We start from the raw sequence: 17,142 nt of genomic DNA on the forward strand, positions 1-17,142 counted from the left end.
AATTCATCATCGATTGCGCTGATTCCAAGATGTCTCACAATATGCTTCCGAAAATGGTAATATGAAAGAACTGCGCGAACTGCGTGAACTGCCTAAATAGGAATTGGGTTACATCCGGAACTCCACGACCTAACCCACACACCTTGACGTCCTGACATCACCGCTCACTCCACTGATTCTACCATTTGGCCAATATGAGAAATCAAAAGGTTGTGATGACCTGGAGACTTTGGTGCCTGGCTTTTTGATTGTTGGCTAGAATGGTTCGCGTGGTATCAGAGTGCCAAGTGGTTCCCCCTGATTCTTACCATCTGACAAATGACTCACGAGCTCCTTTACAAGTTTATTCAGTTCCCCAGTTACACACGAAATTAGAACCCCGAAGATGGTGCCAAAAGTCCCTGTTTAACAAAGGATTTTCTTTCATCAAAACGCTGTGCTGATGGGGTGAAAATGCATTCTCCGTCAACTTCCCCGCAGCGTGTCGACACACCAACATCGCCAGAGAATATCTCCATCAGTTCCGATATGGTCGCAAATTCGGCGAATTCAAAAGACGAGATAGCCAAACCAGCAAGTCTCGGTAGCTATGCGGTGGGTTATGTTTTATTGATGGACCCGGCTTTGTCTGTCGCTTACACCCCTCTAGAGAATTCTATCATATGGTACCTCTAATGGGGGTATCTATATTATGATTTTGGGCCTGGTTTGTGCTATGGCTTCAGGAGTCGTGAGTTAGAGCAACTGTCGAGTACTCAATATCAACTAATGAAACTCCAGGCTCTTCCATTGATGAATATTGTCTTTGGCCAGCTGGTCGGCAAATTCAATCAGTACTTTATTCCAGGATCAGGTATCACAGAGCAATCATTCAAGTCCTCGGTCAATCAAGACAGGTAGATACCTCGCCCTCTATTTCTCATGGCAGCAAACTTACCGTCTCCTTCTAGCTTATATATTGTGTATTTGTTTATCGGAAAGTTCTGTTTGACTTACATATCTATGGTACTATGACTTTCCACCTCCATAACCCTATTGTTACTCACACAATATAGATTTGTTTCCGATTGACCAGCCTCCGCGCCTCAGGGGCCTTGCGCCTGGAGTACACCCAGGCTCTCTTTTCACTTCCTATGAGCAAGCTGGATGAGATGTCAGTCGGAACTGTGACACATGCGATTACAGCGCTGTCAAATACGATCCAGCAAAGTGTTTCCGATCGACTCGCCATTCTGTTCCAGTCATTCGCCTTACTCGTTGCGGCTTACGCGATCGCATTCCGTTATTCATGGGCACTGACGCTTGTTGTCAGTGCGGCCATTGTATTTGTGGTCCTTGGGTTTAGCCTGACAATGCCGTTTTTGGTGAAGGCGCAGCAGAGTGTGGACAAAGCGGATGAGAAACATGCAGCCCTCGCCGCAGAAGTATTCGGCTCTATTCGGACAGTGTTCGCCCTGGGTGCTGAGCAACCACTCTTCAAAAAGTATACACTATGGGTCGAGGAAGCACGGAAACGTGGCCTACGTATGTCTTTGGTCAGTGGGGTTCACCTTGCCATGCTCTTCTTTGCCATGTATGTCAGCTTCTCCCTGGCCTTCTGGTTTGGGTTGAAGCTGTATCGCGAAGGTCATATTGCTAATATTAACACCGTGATCACGTATGATCATCCCAACTTTTGAATCTTTGTGATGCCGTTTTCTAACAATCAATCAGGGTATTCTTTTCTGTGCTCCTCGTGGTCACTATTTTGGGAGGTATTGCGGGGCCATTGATGGCTATTTCAAAAGCCATAAGTGCATCCGGTGCCTTTTTTGGTGTTATTGACTCCAAGCCAGATAATATAGCTGGCATTCGCGATCCGGAGTCCAACCATGCTGATATCGTGTTTCAGAACGTGACGTTTTCCTATCCCACACGAGCAGAAATCACTGTGCTTAAGGGATTCCATGCTCGATTTGAGCGAAATAAGACCACGGCTCTGGTCGGACCCTCCGGTTCGGGGAAAAGCACCATCGTCGCTTTAATCGAGCGATGGTATCAACTTCAGTCTGAGGAAGCAGAAGCCACGTCGGGCCATATCCATGTGGGAGCTCACAACATTAATGACCTGGATGTGAAGTGGTGGCGATCCCAAATTGGACTTGTTCAGCAAGAACCATTTCTGTTCAATGACTCAATATACAACAACGTTGCTTTTGGTCTGATCGGATCGCAGTGGGAGAACGATACAGAACCCGTGAAGATGGAACTGGTCACCACAGCTTGCAAGCAAGCCTTTGCAGACGAATTTATCGACCGCCTTCCCATGGTATCATCACACCTCTTGCACTGCATTTCTTTATGACGGAAAATCTGATTCTTTTATTTCTAGGGTTACTCAACCACTGTTGGGGAAGGTGGAATCACATTGAGTGGCGGACAGCGCCAAAGAATTGCCATCGCGCGAAGCATCGTCAACCAACCCCAAATTCTCATACTTGATGAAGCGACCAGCTCGATCGATATTCAAGGAGAAAAGATTGTGCAAGCTGCCCTTGATCGTGTGTCCAAAGATCGCACTACAATCATGATCGCCCATCGATTGGCCACCGTCCGCCGTGCGGACAAGATCATCGTCATGAAAGATGGCCAGAATGTTGAAGAAGGTTCTCACAAAGAGTTGATACTCAAGGAAGGGATATACCATAGCTTGGTCCATGCGCAACAGCTAGAGCCATTGACAGATTTGATGGATACTGACATGCCAGTTTCGATTTCTTCGCAGAAAGAAGAAGTCAGGGCTTGGGCTTACACCACCAAAGAAAGCAGCGATCAAAATTGCCAGGATACTCCCGAGCCTGAAAGAGCCTTTGGCTTTTTCCACAGCTTTGGGGTGCTCATTTATGAAAATCGTAGCCATTGGATCTTCTATGCACTGACGCTAATCGGGGCTATAGGGGCAGGTTGTAAGTATTCGCCTTGCTCTTTTGCATATTTCCAAATATATGCTTACAGATTCCAATAGCGGGATTCTCCCTACAAAGTTGGCTTTTCGCCAGACTTGTGCAGGTTTTCCAGTTCACTGGCGAGAAGCTCGTGCACGCTGCGAACTTCTGGGCATTGATGTTTTTCGTCCTCGCTCTTGCCATGGCGACCTTCTATTTCATGCTGGGATTTTCATCGAATTCGATCTCGATGGTGAGTCTCACAAATACACGGACTTCAAGCAAAGCTAACTGTTCAGTTTGTCGTGTCCAATGCTCGGATGGATTATTTCTACAACCTATTGTCCAAACCCGTGTCGTACTATGATCGCGAGGAAAATTCCTCGGGTACTCTGATATCCAGACTCTCCACTGACTCAAAACAGTTGCAGGAGATGTTTGGTCCCACTGGTGTTTTCCCTCTCATCTCGATCTTCAACATCATTGGATGTGTTGCAATCTCCTTCGCTTTTGGATGGAAGCTGGCAGCTGTCACCTTTTTTGCCGCCATGCCATTCTTATTTTTCTCTGCCTTCATGCGCATTCGATATGAAATCAAATTCGAAAGCCTGAATGCCGAGGTTTATGCCGATAGCTCCAAGTTCGCAACAGAGGCGGTCCGGGCCTTCAGAACGGTCACTGCTTTGACCATGGAAGATACAATTTTGAAAAGATATTCAACCCTGCTGAAAGATCAGCGTCAAAAGGCCACTCGGAAGGCGTGGTACGCAACGTTGGTATTTGCGTTTTCCGACAGTGTTGAGCTATGTGCCATGGCGCTCGCATTTTGGTACGGCGGCCAGCTCCTCGCGTCTCACGAATATGACCCAGTTGCATTTTTCGTGGTCTATATCGCTATCATTCAAGGCGGCCAATCGGCAGGACAGTTCTTCAGCTTTGGTCCAAACATTGCTCAGGCTAAAGCTTCTGCCAATCGCATATTGGCTGCACGGCTACCTACCTCAGAACAGCTTCAGCATGTTCCAGTGGGGCCGCTCTCTTCTTCGGACTACACCCCCAGACCCTCTGTTGAACTAAAAAACGTCTCTTTCCAATATTCTTCTCGCGAGATACCAACCTTTGTTAATTTGGATCTCGCCATTGAGAGCGGTCAGTTCGTAGCATTTGTCGGACCTTCAGGCTGTGGAAAGTCCACGCTTGTCTCGCTACTCGAGCGCTTCTATGACTGCACTCAGGGATGCATCCTATTCGGTGGCCGGGACATTCGTTCTATTGAACTATCCTCTTACAGAAGTGCTTTGTCACTCGTCGCCCAGGAGCCCAAACTCTTCGAAGGAACCATCCGCGAGAATCTCCTTCTCGGTTTCGAAGCCCCCAATAACATGAACACCGAGGACCAAATGATTCAAGCATGCAAAGACGCCGAAATTTACGACTTCATCGTATCCCTGCCAGATGGCTTCTTGACGGAACTTGGCGTCAACGCTCAAGCCTCGCTGAGTGGTGGGCAAAAACAGCGTATTTGCATTGCGCGAGCGCTGATCCGAAAACCGCTACTTCTCCTTCTTGATGAGGCTACATCTAGTTTGGACTCTCAGTCGGAAAGCCTTGTACAAGGTGCTATGGAGAGATTAGCAAGCAAGCGAAACATGACTATTATTGCGGTCGCGCACAGACTAGCCACTATTCAGAAAGCCGATGCAATTTTTGTCTTTGCAGAAGGGGCGTCGGGACAGGGATCGAGTGTTATTGAGTCCGGAACACATCACGAATTGTTGCGCAGAAAGGGGGTTTATTGGCAGATGGTATGTTTCCCGAGCCACATCTTTCTTATAACTAACGTGATTATAGTGCCAAGCGCAAGCTCTAGACCGATGAAAGGATGAAACTTTCAAGCAGTACACTTTCATTATTTCTCTTCTCCTATCTCATACTTATATATCTCCAAGACTAGCGCAAAACACGGCATTATTCTTCAAGAACTTACTGAGCGATTATCTAATCTCCTTCATCAAGTTCTGAGTCTACTAAAACTGGCTGCAATGCTGTACCCTTATGAAATATATATCACACTCTCCTCCTCATTTACCTCCTCCAACCACTTACATCATATAAACCTCTCTCCCACAAAACCTGATACATACGACCATAGGGTGTGGAAAATAGGGCTTCCCGTCCGCTCAGCCGTACTCAAGCCACACGCCGGTGAGTTAGTAGTTGGGTGGGTGACCACCAGCGAATCCTCACTGTTGTATGTTTTTGTCTTTTGTTGCTTCAAATAGGAATGGAATGGTCTATGTGGCTACAGTATAAACCTCAAAGCTCAAGTGTGTATCGTGTTAGCATATACTTCGTAGAACTTCGTGCAACAAATATGTAGGAGGGAAGGTGATATATATACACTGTAAAATATGTTTTTTAGCAAACCCATATCAAATTTCTGAGGATAGACATCTCAGCATTTGAATCTGACTTCTAAAGGAGATATTTACTTCATGTGCTGTGGTTTGCGAGTGGCCAATCAGACGAAATTTGAGATTTAGATCGATACCACGTGACCAGCGCTGTACCTGGCTTATCGATAAGAGTGCCAAGCCATCAGCAACCCAAAACTTTTCCGCTCATTCGATATTTTTACCGCAAGCCATTCTGCCAATCATTCACTACAAAATGTTGAGAGAAGTGTAAGTTATGACGAATTATCTATATTGTGATCCTAGTCTAATTCTCTGCCCTACAGGAAAGCCAAGAACCCGCGCACTGCGCGTATCCTGAAAGCGCGGGAGCCGCAACTCATCGAACCTCCCAAGAAGACCCTGATTTTCCACGGCGCAAAATGTCCCCAAACGCTGGACACCGTGCTGAAGACCTTCCACGCTTTGACGAAGCCCTACAACGTTCTTTTCCACAAGAAGAACGAAAACTTGCACCCATATGAGAACTCGGAAAGCCTGGAATTCTTGGCGAACAAGAACGAGTGTGGACTCGTAGCATTCGGAAGCCACAACAAGAAGCGACCCAACTGTGTTACATTGGCTCGGATTTTTAACTCAGAGTTGCTCGATCTCGTCGAACTATTGCTGCTACCCCCGAGAGATGGCGAGGTCATCCCGCCCATCAACGAACTTGTCATGGACGTCGGTCTTGGCCTGCGACCTATGATGCTGTTCTCTGGTAGTCCCTGGGACGATCCTACATCGACTGCGCACACAATTCTCAAGAGCACTCTTCTTGACATGTTCAGGGGCGAAGAGACGACCCAAGTCGATGTCGAGGGCCTGCAGTACGTGATGATGGTTGGTGCGGAGGAGCCCCAAGATGGCCTCTCGCCGGTTATCCACATTCGTTGGTACAGAGTCATCACCAAGCGCAGCGGTCACAAGCTGCCCCGCGTTGAGTTGCAGGAGGTCGGTCCCAAGTTCGACTTCAAGGTCGGTCGCACACGCCAAGCCGCTCCTGAGGTGCAGAAGGAGTCCATGAAGCAGGGCAAGCGTCCCAATGATGAAGCCCGAACTAAGAAGAACATCATCATGGACTCTATGGGTGACAAGATTGGTCGTGTCCACCTCGGCAAGCAGGATCTGTCTGACCTGCAGACTCGTAAGATGAAGGGCCTCAAGCGTCGGGCTGGTATGGAATCGTCCGACGAGGAGGAGGAGCCATCCGCGGACATGATGGAGGTGGATGTGGTTTCTTCTGATGAGGAGGAGGAGGAGACTCACAAGAAGGCACGGAAAAACTAAGATCGATTTGCATGATTTCTTTAAGGAGTTTGGGCCGGACGGGATTTCGTTTTCTGCGCCTGTATGAGCAGTCTTACGGCATATGAAAAGTTATTTTAAAACCTCTACATCTAATAGAGATATTTCCTCCAACCATTAGTTTACACTAGACTTAAAATTCGCTCGTGTGCCCGTACTGAAGATCTTATATACATCCACGTGACCATGACGTCGGCTGTATTCTCACATGCCGAGGCCCTTCTCAATGCGGGAACCGATTAAAGTGCCGTCCCCTCTCTCAACATTTCCCGCCACAGGAAAACCTTTATATTTTTGCTCTATTCCCTCCTAATGGTCCGTGACAGTCTCCTGGTCTTTACTCGTTGTCCATCGCCCCGATAATCACCCCGAAACGAGTCCGACCTTTTACCGAGGCCCAGAGACGCCATGGATGTATTGCTCGTGAGTTCCGGAGTGTGTCCGACTATATACAGCAGTATTGACACTTTTCTACGCAGTCCCAACTGAATGCGCTCGTTCTCAAGCCCGAACTCGCGCCGCTACTGTCATTAGTGAAGGGTGCACGCAATGGAATCGTCTACGGATCGAAAGTTCGCTTTCCGCATGCGCTGGTGTATGTTGGACCTCGGACAGCCGAAAACCCCGGTATGTGGCATAGCTGACTGACTGCGACTGCTTCTAGAATGATATTTCTGTTCAGATCTGGAACGTATGTTCGCACGCCCGACCTCACCCCCCAGAACGAAACTGATAGCTTTGTTACTCAGGATACGTGAAAAGACGAAGCTTGTTTTGAAAGCAACTCGCCTGCACGCGCGTAACCTCGCTACATTTGCCGTCATATACAAGGCCTCCATGATCGTGCTCCGGAATATACCAGCTGGCGCCGGGAAAGAGGGCCGATATGATAGCTTCTTCGCAGGCCTGCTGGGCGGGTATGCGGTTTTCGGACGACAGCCGGGCAGTATTAGCAAGCAGGTATGTGATTTGGACATGCGCCTCATTGTGGAAACAACTCGAACTTCGACTCCCGAATACACTCCCGCTTTCTGCAGAGCTAACCCGAATCCAGATCGTTATTTATGTCTTCGCGCGTGTGATGCTTGCTCTCGCTAAGCTCTCCGTCCAACCAAAAATGCACCCTCTTTCCTCCCTCATCACGTCTGATGCACGCACTCAGATCATGAATAATGCTTACCCCGTTTTCGCCGGTATGACCTGGGCGATGGTCATGTACATTTTCCGGTGGCACCCGGAGACGCTGGCGTCGAGCCTGCGGAGTAGCATGGTGTATATGTATGTTTTTCTTCCCCTATATATGATTTGCCTCAGTTTCGGTACTCCGGAAATTCGAAGTTATTTCCCAATGCTAACATTCATGTCAACCACAGTTACGGCGACTCAGACCATTGGGATTCCCTCCGCACTCTGCTTCTACACAACAAATGAGCTCTCAGCGGGCCGGCTCTCTTAGCTTTTTGGTGTGTTACGGCGTATAGACCGGATATCATTTTGTTGGTGTTTTTTCTAAGATGCATTCGAGATAGGCATCCTTCAGGACATGCTTATCATCACTTTTTTTATCCTGTATTATGAGGCATGGAACTATTTTTTTCACATATTTTTGACTTGGAATATAAGCTTTTACAACTTTATTTTGTGGGGATTTTCGTAATTGGATAGACTCAATTGATGAATGGAGGATTGAGCATATAAATTTGAGTGTTCACGCTTTCCTTCTTGAAATACACATTTTACATTTGATGGACTGTTCAATATTGTGTTGTAATGTGACGTAGTAGGGTAAATATATTTTGATCTTCGAGATAATTATGGGGGAAGCTGGAGAATATATACCAACCCAATATTCCTACGAGGGAGTTTCTCATGAGTAAGGTAGTGTATACTGGAAGCTTGGTATTTCTATGGTCATCGTGGTGACAGTTGAAGATTAGTCCAGGGAAGGAGGCAGAAATGTGGGAGGTGAATAGCATCGTGTTAGAAATAAGAAGAGCTTCACCATATCCCAAAAGAGACATAGGAGAGGAAGGTCCCAGAAGAATAAACAAGATCAACATAACAAACAAAGAAGGTATGAACATAGATGGTGCATGTGACTACACACCAAACCACCACTCCTCCATCAACAAGTGAAGATAGACCAAACAGAGCCCCAAGAAAAACCTCAAAAAGACCAAAAAAGACCCCAAAGGGGCGCCTCTACAACCTGGGTCACTCAGCTGCCGACGGGGTATGGATGGCGGTCACATTCCGGCCAATGACTTACATGCAACCCTGACCATGGGAAGAAGCCATGAAGTCTCAGTCTCACAATTAAGTTGATCAAGTTCAAAGGTGAGGGTTGAACCACAGGCATCTGATCATCTCTGCACTGTAATTGCCCCGCCGAAACGGGACAATTACGGGCACAGTGGCTTATGCGGTTCCCGCAAGGCTACCTGGGCGAGGCTTTGGAATATCTGCCTTGATGTTAATGGTAAGGGAACATATGGTTCCCGATTAGGACTAGTACGGGACTAGCACGTCCCGGCCCCACTTTAAATGTTTGCTCCACCTTTTACGCTTCTTCCATGCAACCCGGGAACGTTGAAGGTTATGTGCAAGGATACATTATAATCGTACATGTTCATTGGGCTTTTCGAATATTGGGGGTATAATGATACATCTTATCCAACAAGAAAACAACAGGGATATCAGAACAAAAAAGAAAAGAAAAAGAAACGTCACAAAACCGAACTACTGCCCATCCCCTTCACCAACCTCAACAAGAACCTTCAGCTCCCCGTCCATCCAGTCAACAGCATCAGTAGTGAGGACCGCAATGGCCCAATCCTTCTGGCTCTGCACAGGTAGCACGCCATCCGGCAACCAAACCTTGACCTTCCACCCATCCACAATAGTAGACTCGCGAGCTTCTTGCGTAGCAGCGTTCACGGCCTGGAATTCCGCCAAACCGGGGATTTGGCTGGGGTACCGACGGAGAATTGCCTGCTTGACCGTGTCGATGTTGGAGCACTGGCTTGCGGGCAGTTCAAATCCGGGGAGGATGCGCTTTCCGTTTTGCAGGATATTGACGCGAATAGAGGTTTGGCTTTGGCCGTGAGAGGAGTTGGATGTGTTAGCCGGAGTTGACTCGGGCAGAGGGGTGAAGGGTTGGTGGAAGTGTGGGTCGGGTGCTTCGGCCGGGAGGCCGTGTCGGGCGGCGATGTTCTCGCGGATAATGCGAGACACGTCGCGGGTGATGCTGCTTGCGCTATGGGTTTGTTAGTGGGGATTGCAAATGTGTTTGGAAAGGTTGGATCGATTACAATTCGACTCGGGCTGGAAGGTTGCGGCCTCCGCCAATGCGCCATTGGAGATCTGAGGTGGTGTCCGCGTGGACAATGCGGTTGATGTTCGCATCTTCGCAAATCGATGGGCAGTCGTAGTTCCCGTTGTGGACGACGTGGTAATGGCTGTCAACTGCGGCGACGAGCCCACGCCAATCGGGTTGCTGGAGACCGGAGAGAGACCACAGGTTATCAAGCTCAAAGTTCTCGTTGTACGTATCGTAGCAGCGGGCGATCTCTTCCCAGTCACCTGTGTATCCGTCTAGGAGGAGGTCGGTCAGACCGAGGTCCACAGGCTGGGACGAATCCATTGCGGATTGCTGCATCGGCGGTGGGGGAGCCATTGACTGCGACAGATCATCGCGATGGGATGGCTGATTCTGCATTTGCAGATGCTGCTGCTCGGGAGAAAATTCCGGACTATTCGCCGACAACTCTTCCGTTTTACGGCGACGGCGTGCTTCAGCACCACCTCCCTTGCGCGTCTCAATCGCGTATCGGCGTTGCCTTTCGTTGGTGACCATCCGTCTGAGCAAAGGAGTGATCAATGAGATGATCTTGTTTTGGTCACGCGGCCAAGTGTGAATTCTCGTCCCCACGCCATCATTAACGGCATCCTCTCCAAAAAATCGTGCACCATATCCCTCGGCATCGAGGAACTGGCGAACACAGTTCCAAAGGCGTAGCTTGACCATTTCCGAATCTCCCCTTCCTCGCTGACCAACACAATCCTGTCTTTCAGGGTGTTCCTCGTCCAGCATGTAATGTTTAGCAGCTGACTGGAGATGTATAAAGTTCTCCGGTGAAATCCCAAGGGAGGCGTACAGCTTTGAGATGGGAGGCCGTGTGTACTTCTTATTGCTAGAGGGCTGGCGGAACAGCGCCGCCGCAGAATGAATACCTACCGCACGAGCATCCGATAGAGACTGCTGCTGCTCAGGCCGAATGTCTATCTCTTCTCCGGTATAGTCATTGGGCGCTTGCTGTGCGGGATGCGACTGATGCTCTTCTCCGGTATAGTCATTGGGCGCTTGCTGCGCGGGATGCGACTGATGCTGCGTGTCAGAGAGACCCTCGCCAGCCAAGGCGGGGTCGAGGTTATCATGATCCTCATTTCGCTTGCGCTTTTTGGTCGCGGTTCGTGTGAGGCCCGAGGATTGGGGATGGTCGGTGTGGCTAGGTGCTCGCATGTGTCTTCCGCTGCTCATGCCAGTCCCGAAGTTCGCGTCACCGAACCCGTTCCCGGAGAGATCCATGTCTGTGTATGAATCCAGCTGGTGGTGGTGGCCAGCTGCGCCGGCTGCGGCGGCGACTGCAGCAGCGGCAGCCCATTGCGAAACATCTTGGTCTGCGGCAGCTGTTGCTGCCTCGACTAGTCCCGCGAGCTGGTTGTCATTGGGCGCATATCCGTTGTTGGTCAATTGCGCGTTCGGGTCGAGGTGGGGGGCGGTTGTTGTGTGTTGGGGTGGAAGGTCGGAGGAGGTAGTGGGGATATGTTGATTGGTGGAGGAGCTCATAGTGTCGATTGAGACACTCGGTTCGATAAGCTGATAATGTCGGAAAGCGGATATTGAGGTAAAAAGAGCGACAAGATACTTTTGCTTGAGAGGGAATTCGAGGGAAAAATCAAAGTGCGTTCGAGGTCCCCGAATTACCTCTAGAAGGGTACGTCTTCCGAGTCGAAGTTCTTATCCAGCTGTAGAGCCTAATAAAAAGCTTCACCCATTAGAGGTACTGCTTCCTAGAGCACAGTTGTCCCAGCGCGCCGCACCCAAGAGGGCGAGAAGCGCGTCACAGTAAAAAAAAGGTCAAAACAAAAGTATGGAGATGTGATGCGACAGCTTCATTTGGGTTGGCTGATAAGAGACGCGCGACGGTTGCTGTTTGTGCAGTTTGAGGGAACAACAGACAGTGCAAACTGGAAAAACGGCGAGGGTCACGTGATCTTGGGTTCCATTCCAAGTGACCCTAACAACATTTTATACAGAATCTATGACATGCCTGACTTGGATTTGATCATCGAATCTCATGAGCATGAATTTGAAGTGTTTAATAATCATTTCTATCCATTTAAATTTTAGATATAACCCTATCGTGAAGCGCAAGGCAAAAACTGAAACTCTCCATAAGTACACCCAAAACAAGAAATCAGTCCAAGACAATCAAAACAGTCCGACTATAGCAGACCATATGATCCTGTCAATTAGAAGTAATGATGTTGACAGATGATAGAACATGTTCCAAGAGCAGGCCTCCTGCGTCATGACGAGATGGTAAATAGATGGCATATAGATCATTGGCCCACATAAACTTTTGCAATCGCAGGATAAAAAGAAGAAGATTCAAAGAAAGCAGCACTTGATCCAGTCAAGACAGCTTAGAACCCATCCCCCTCTTTCCAAGGACGACCAGCCTCCTGGGCACGGTACTGGGGGTTCTGGCCACGCTCCATAGCAGCAGTTAGAATGCCAATAATCTCCTGCTGCTTCTCCTGAAGTTGGCTGACGAGGACATTGCCCTTCTCGCCGTCAGAGTCATCCGATTCATCAGCAAACCCAATGTCGGACAACCACATCCAATTATCCAATTCCTGCTGGATCTCATTCCTCTTCGCTTCGGCTTCTCGGTAATTATTCCATTCCTCGTTTCCGCCGAAACAAAACCCATACCCGTCACACAGACACACATTCTCCTCAACGCAGAGAACAGGCTGTCCGGTGAAGATAAACTGCCACAGATACTCCCAGATTCGACCAGCGATATAATCACTCAGATCCGTCGACAGCAGCCAATCGCGATAGAACACAAACCGGGCCCGCGGAATGGAGCGGATGCGATCGCGGGACACGGCGAATTGCGCACAGCACGGCTGCGCCAGCACAGACGGGATCTCCTGGTCGGGGAATAGCTCCCCCCACGCACGGGCCAGCATGATCTCCTCCTGCTTCGACTCGTCTTCCTCGAGAGCACCGGGGTGCATCCAGGCCGGACAGCCCGGGCCGAACCCGCAGCGAGTATTCATGTAGCCCTCGCGGATGACACGGTTCAGATTGAGGCGGCGGAGGAGCTGCGCCGCGTCTCCGGCAAAGAGGTTATCATTGTGCCAGGCGAATTGGTGTGAGTGCATGAACACCGCCACGTCTGGGAGCTGGTCGTAGTGGTCGACGATGTAGGTGAGGTAGATCATGACCTCGTGGCCTTTGTTCTTGGGCGGGTGGAGTGGTGCTTTGGGGTCATCTGCGACATAGATGGCGTGGTCCCAATCTGGCAGTTCCTCGGCAATCCAGCTGGTGTCTTCCCCTTTGGTTCGGGTCACAACCATCACCTTGGAGTAATTGTAGCCCGAGGGCTTTGGGATGCCGGAGATGAAGTCCGGGAGAGGGGCATAGAGATTCTTGCTTGTGTGGCTGCGGGTCGTGTTCCAGGCTCCTGTTGTATTGGATGATGAGACCAGGTCGCCCAGGCCGATGACTTGGGGTACGTCACGCCATGGTCGTGAGAGGCTTCGGGTTGTGAAGAAGAAGGCGAGGAAAAAGCAGACGCCGAGAAAGAAGACCGCTCGCCGTGGGAGAAGCATGGACGGAGGGTTGACGAAGCGTACACGGGATTATTATCTGTTGCACGAGATGATGGTTAGCTGTAATGTCACTGTATGCCACTGTGTCGCGTGCACAGGGTGAGAGGATGGATATCGCAAGGTACGGAATGCAGAAAGCTTGGAATGGAGCAGACGGGAAACAATGCCTTACATAGCTTAGTGTAACATTGCCCCGAGATTGTAAGGAGGTGAAGGAAAAGTGACCCGATCTAGATTCAAGGGACTGGGGTCACCCTGGCCGGGGAGGCTGCTGGGCTCTGGGCAAATCAGACGCAAGTGGAGTCGCCGTCATGACGAAGCTTCTTTCGCTGCGATTTATAGCATAGGGAACTTCATATAGAATAGTTAGTTATATAAGAGAAGACCATTGACTAATTAATACGGTGAATATCAGTCATAATGAAGCAATGCAAATGTCATAAAATATTAATCGTCATATGAATTCATCTAACACGGGAAGCAGCATGACGATCTCTCCAAGAATTCAGCTACGCGGCTTGAATCGGCTATGCCGTGGAAACCATAGGTAGATCTACCTCTCTACGCTATACTCTCCTAATCCAATTTTCACTTGCATATGCACATCTTCATTTGACCAAAGTAATCATTGAGAGCAAATACCATGAGATTAAACCGTGGTATAAAAATCGTGAAAAGAAATCCGGGTATGATCTTTTGCTCGCGAACAACGCCATGCAGAAACGCTGGTGTAAAGAACCGGGGAATGGAGAGGGCCGGGCAGAACCCGAAGAGAGAAAAATACACAAGGAGGAGATTATCAAAAGGAGTCCGGGATCAAGCTTCTTCATCGGGAGTTTCCTCAACTGATGCGGTCCGGCGCTTGCCGTTGGATGTGGATTCGGGTTGAGTCTCGGCTTGACCAGAAGCACTACTTGCAGATTCCTCATTGGTACCCCATGTAGTAGGAATAGAGGAAGCTGGCCTGGCGTCAAAGGACCCTCTAGGAGCAACGTCGGTCCATTCTTGAGACGGGGATTCTGCACGATGTTCCACCGAGGGCACGGTGGGTCTTGGTTGCAATACCGGTGGACTAGGGGCCCCATTTACGGGATGGGTTTCAGCATTGACGGTGCCGTGCGCATTTAACCCGACGCTCCTACTCGTTTGGTCCTGAGCAGGAACGGGGAATGTAGAGACTTGAGAGGTTACAGCGGTAGCCACGGCTGGAGCAGCTGGGGATGTCACTGTAGTGGTAGGAGTAGGTTGTACTGTTTGTTCCACACCGCCGGCACTATTATCCATACGCTGGAGAGGAAGGAGGGTCCAACCAGGGGGAAGAGTGAGCCCTTCCGGTAGACGAGGGTCTCCAGAGTTTAGAACATCAGTGCCCGGGTTTGCGCCATACTGGTGGCTCGTTGTGAATAAAGAAGATGCTGGGGGTATGTTTGGAGGTGGAGCCGGTTGGCCGGCTCCAGGTTGACCGGCAGCTGGTCGGTTAACAGCCCTTGCTTGAGCAAGCAACCGCTCTAGTTCCCCCCGAAGCTGGCGCACGTGATTTAGATGCTCTGTAGCAGCTCGAAGGGTGGCAATCTCTTGGTTCAGCCGGTGCTCGATGTGCAGCAACTGATCATTGATTTCAGCAGCGATAGATGCCCCAGCCGCAGCTTGTGGGGCGGGGGTGGGGGCTTGGGGACGGCGCCCGAATCCAAATCCAAACCCAATTTGTCCTCCGGGGGCATTCGCAGGGGGGTTTGCCCGCGGCGCGTTACCTTGGTGAAGATTGTTGAATAAATCTCCACGCACAGCTCCAAAGCCGATGCGGAAGGGTCCAAACTGATAGACCCGAGCACGTGGTTGTGCATCCGCACCTTGTTGGCCTGGCCGAATACCACCATTCTGACCTCCGCGCGCGTTGTTGTCTGCAACCCCGGCAGCTCCCTGAGTTCGCTGTGGCATTATAACAGGACGTCGGCATGTCGGGCAGTTTTGTTGCCTCTCAAGCCAGCTTCGGAGGCACGAAAAGTGCAGGATATGGCCACATGGGAGCTTCTTTGGACGTAGACGGTCAGGAACACGTTGTGGTGCAGGCTCTCCAGCCGCATCAGCCGCCGGTTGCGCCGGAATCATTTCCTCACGGCAGATGATACAGACATCTTCCCGGGAGATTTCCTCTGCTGTTGCATCCGGATACCTCTGATGCATATCCCTTGTCGCGTTTCTGTAACACATGAAGTCCATAATGCGACGCGCAAATGAGCGGATGGTCACAACAACGTCCCGCAGAATGTGGATGGGGAGGCCGTAGAAAGTGAGCAGGATACCAAAGAAGCTCAAATAAATCAGGAGTTTCAACAAATCGGTCAAAAGATCTAGGTAGAAGATCCAACGACCCTTCTCCTCCCACCCGGGCACGTCGATCTCCAACTCATTGACATCGTTTTCGTCGGGCAGATTGTCAGGAGGGGAGGTAGCTCCCGCGCGAGCATGTTCTCGAATCGCTTCGACACGCGCAACACGGATCTCATCCCGACGTTCCTGGATCTTGGCCTTTATTTGCTGGCGGGTTATGGAGATTTCGGTCAACGCGATAACGTATCGCAGGAGGGTGGAGGTCGAGAGGATCAGCAAGATGGCGAATTCGAATCCAAACATCACCATCATATCCGGCCGTGCCTGCGTAATTACAGTGTGCACACAGTACCGTAACATGAAGAAGTTGAACGACACCGTCAGCACGAGAGATAGCGCCAGTCGAGTGTGGAACAACCGGGGATTAGCCGGCGGCTGTTGCTCTAGGAACTCAACGCGGCCTTCGCCAATCCATCCCCAGACCTTGCCGACCAGCAGCGAAATGAACATGACCAGAAACCAGCCTCCAAGTTCGCCTCGGAAGATGGTCATAGCCAGACATGTCTCTGTGACGGCGAACCAGGCCCGCTCGTATAGTTGTTCGGTCTCGATTGGTCGCAAGCGTCCGTAAAGAAGTCGCTGAAGCCAGAATAGGATAAAGCCGGTGACGAGAAGGCATAAATTCGTGAGGATCTGGAGATAGTATAATGAGTTAGGGACTATGGCCAAGCGCGATAAGCCAAACTGGACAACTCACCATAAGATTCGCACTACTCTGAGAGAGATAGACGCATGCCGAATAGAAATTGGACCTCTGATGAAGAGCTTTTAGAAACACACCAGCGGCTAGGACCACTGAGGCCTGTAAACGGGGTTCCAAGGTTAGCGGGTTGTCTTCCCCATCAGCTGCGGTACTTACCCCAGCATAAGCGGCCAGTCTCATGGCTATCGACTGGATCGGACAAGCCGAAGGTCGTGGACCAAAGGAAGGATAAAAAAGGTGGGCGTCTCAAGGTAGCATTTGGCGGAGAAACGAAGTGAATGCCGTTTACTTGGGAGGAGTAGTAGTAGCTTGATCTGGACAGCTTTCCAGAATAACCCGTGGACGCCTCTCCGCATCTTACGTCAGCTACCAGCACGTGCTGCCACTCAGATCTATACATACCTTTACTTAACACATGAGTAGATTCAATTTCACTATAGTGGAGTATATATTT

The 17,142-nt window shown here is 49.9% G+C and overlaps 6 protein-coding genes across 6 annotated transcripts; 3 read left to right on the plus strand and 3 right to left on the minus strand.

Moving 5' to 3' along the window:
- Positions 1–528: 528 nt before the first annotated feature.
- N7518_003549 (ABC transporter ATP-binding protein) lies at positions 529–4,802 on the plus strand (the record flags this gene model as incomplete). The annotated part of the gene is made up of 9 exons (XM_057184476.1): positions 529–594; positions 650–730; positions 781–896; positions 1,076–1,657; positions 1,714–2,308; positions 2,372–2,945; positions 3,005–3,177; positions 3,224–4,729; positions 4,776–4,802. The coding sequence occupies 9 exons, from the start codon at positions 529–531 to the stop codon at positions 4,800–4,802; spliced, it is 3,720 nt and encodes a 1,239-aa protein (XP_057045926.1).
- A 792-nt stretch (positions 4,803–5,594) lies between these two features.
- N7518_003550 (rRNA-binding ribosome biosynthesis protein RPF2) lies at positions 5,595–6,667 on the plus strand (the record flags this gene model as incomplete). Its single annotated transcript, XM_057184477.1, has 2 exons — positions 5,595–5,608; positions 5,665–6,667. The coding sequence occupies 2 exons, from the start codon at positions 5,595–5,597 to the stop codon at positions 6,665–6,667; spliced, it is 1,017 nt and encodes a 338-aa protein (XP_057045927.1).
- A 426-nt stretch (positions 6,668–7,093) lies between these two features.
- Positions 7,094–8,116, plus strand: N7518_003551 (Tim17/Tim22/Tim23/Pmp24 family protein; the record flags this gene model as incomplete). Its single annotated transcript, XM_057184478.1, has 6 exons — positions 7,094–7,108; positions 7,165–7,280; positions 7,350–7,376; positions 7,435–7,645; positions 7,740–7,963; positions 8,059–8,116. The coding sequence occupies 6 exons, from the start codon at positions 7,094–7,096 to the stop codon at positions 8,114–8,116; spliced, it is 651 nt and encodes a 216-aa protein (XP_057045928.1).
- Positions 8,117–9,424: 1,308 nt separating this feature from the next.
- N7518_003552 (uncharacterized protein) lies at positions 9,425–11,534 on the minus strand (the record flags this gene model as incomplete). Its single annotated transcript, XM_057184479.1, has 2 exons — positions 9,425–9,941; positions 9,997–11,534. 2 exons carry the CDS (start codon positions 11,532–11,534, stop codon positions 9,425–9,427), a joined length of 2,055 nt encoding a protein of 684 aa, XP_057045929.1.
- Positions 11,535–12,394: 860 nt separating this feature from the next.
- On the minus strand, positions 12,395–13,594 carry N7518_003553 (DUF3431 domain-containing protein; the record flags this gene model as incomplete). Its single annotated transcript, XM_057184480.1, has 1 exon — positions 12,395–13,594. One exon carries the CDS (start codon positions 13,592–13,594, stop codon positions 12,395–12,397), a length of 1,200 nt encoding a protein of 399 aa, XP_057045930.1.
- An 816-nt stretch (positions 13,595–14,410) lies between these two features.
- On the minus strand, positions 14,411–16,868 carry hrdA (E3 ubiquitin-protein ligase HRD1; the record flags this gene model as incomplete). The annotated part of the gene is made up of 3 exons (XM_057184481.1): positions 14,411–16,618; positions 16,683–16,787; positions 16,845–16,868. The coding sequence occupies 3 exons, from the start codon at positions 16,866–16,868 to the stop codon at positions 14,411–14,413; spliced, it is 2,337 nt and encodes a 778-aa protein (XP_057045931.1).
- Between the last annotated feature and the right edge of the window lie 274 nt (positions 16,869–17,142).

Source organism: Penicillium psychrosexuale (assembly GCF_028828465.1).
Source record: "Penicillium psychrosexuale strain IBT 29551 chromosome Unknown utg000002l, whole genome shotgun sequence".
NCBI classification, from domain to species: domain Eukaryota; kingdom Fungi; phylum Ascomycota; class Eurotiomycetes; order Eurotiales; family Aspergillaceae; genus Penicillium; species Penicillium psychrosexuale.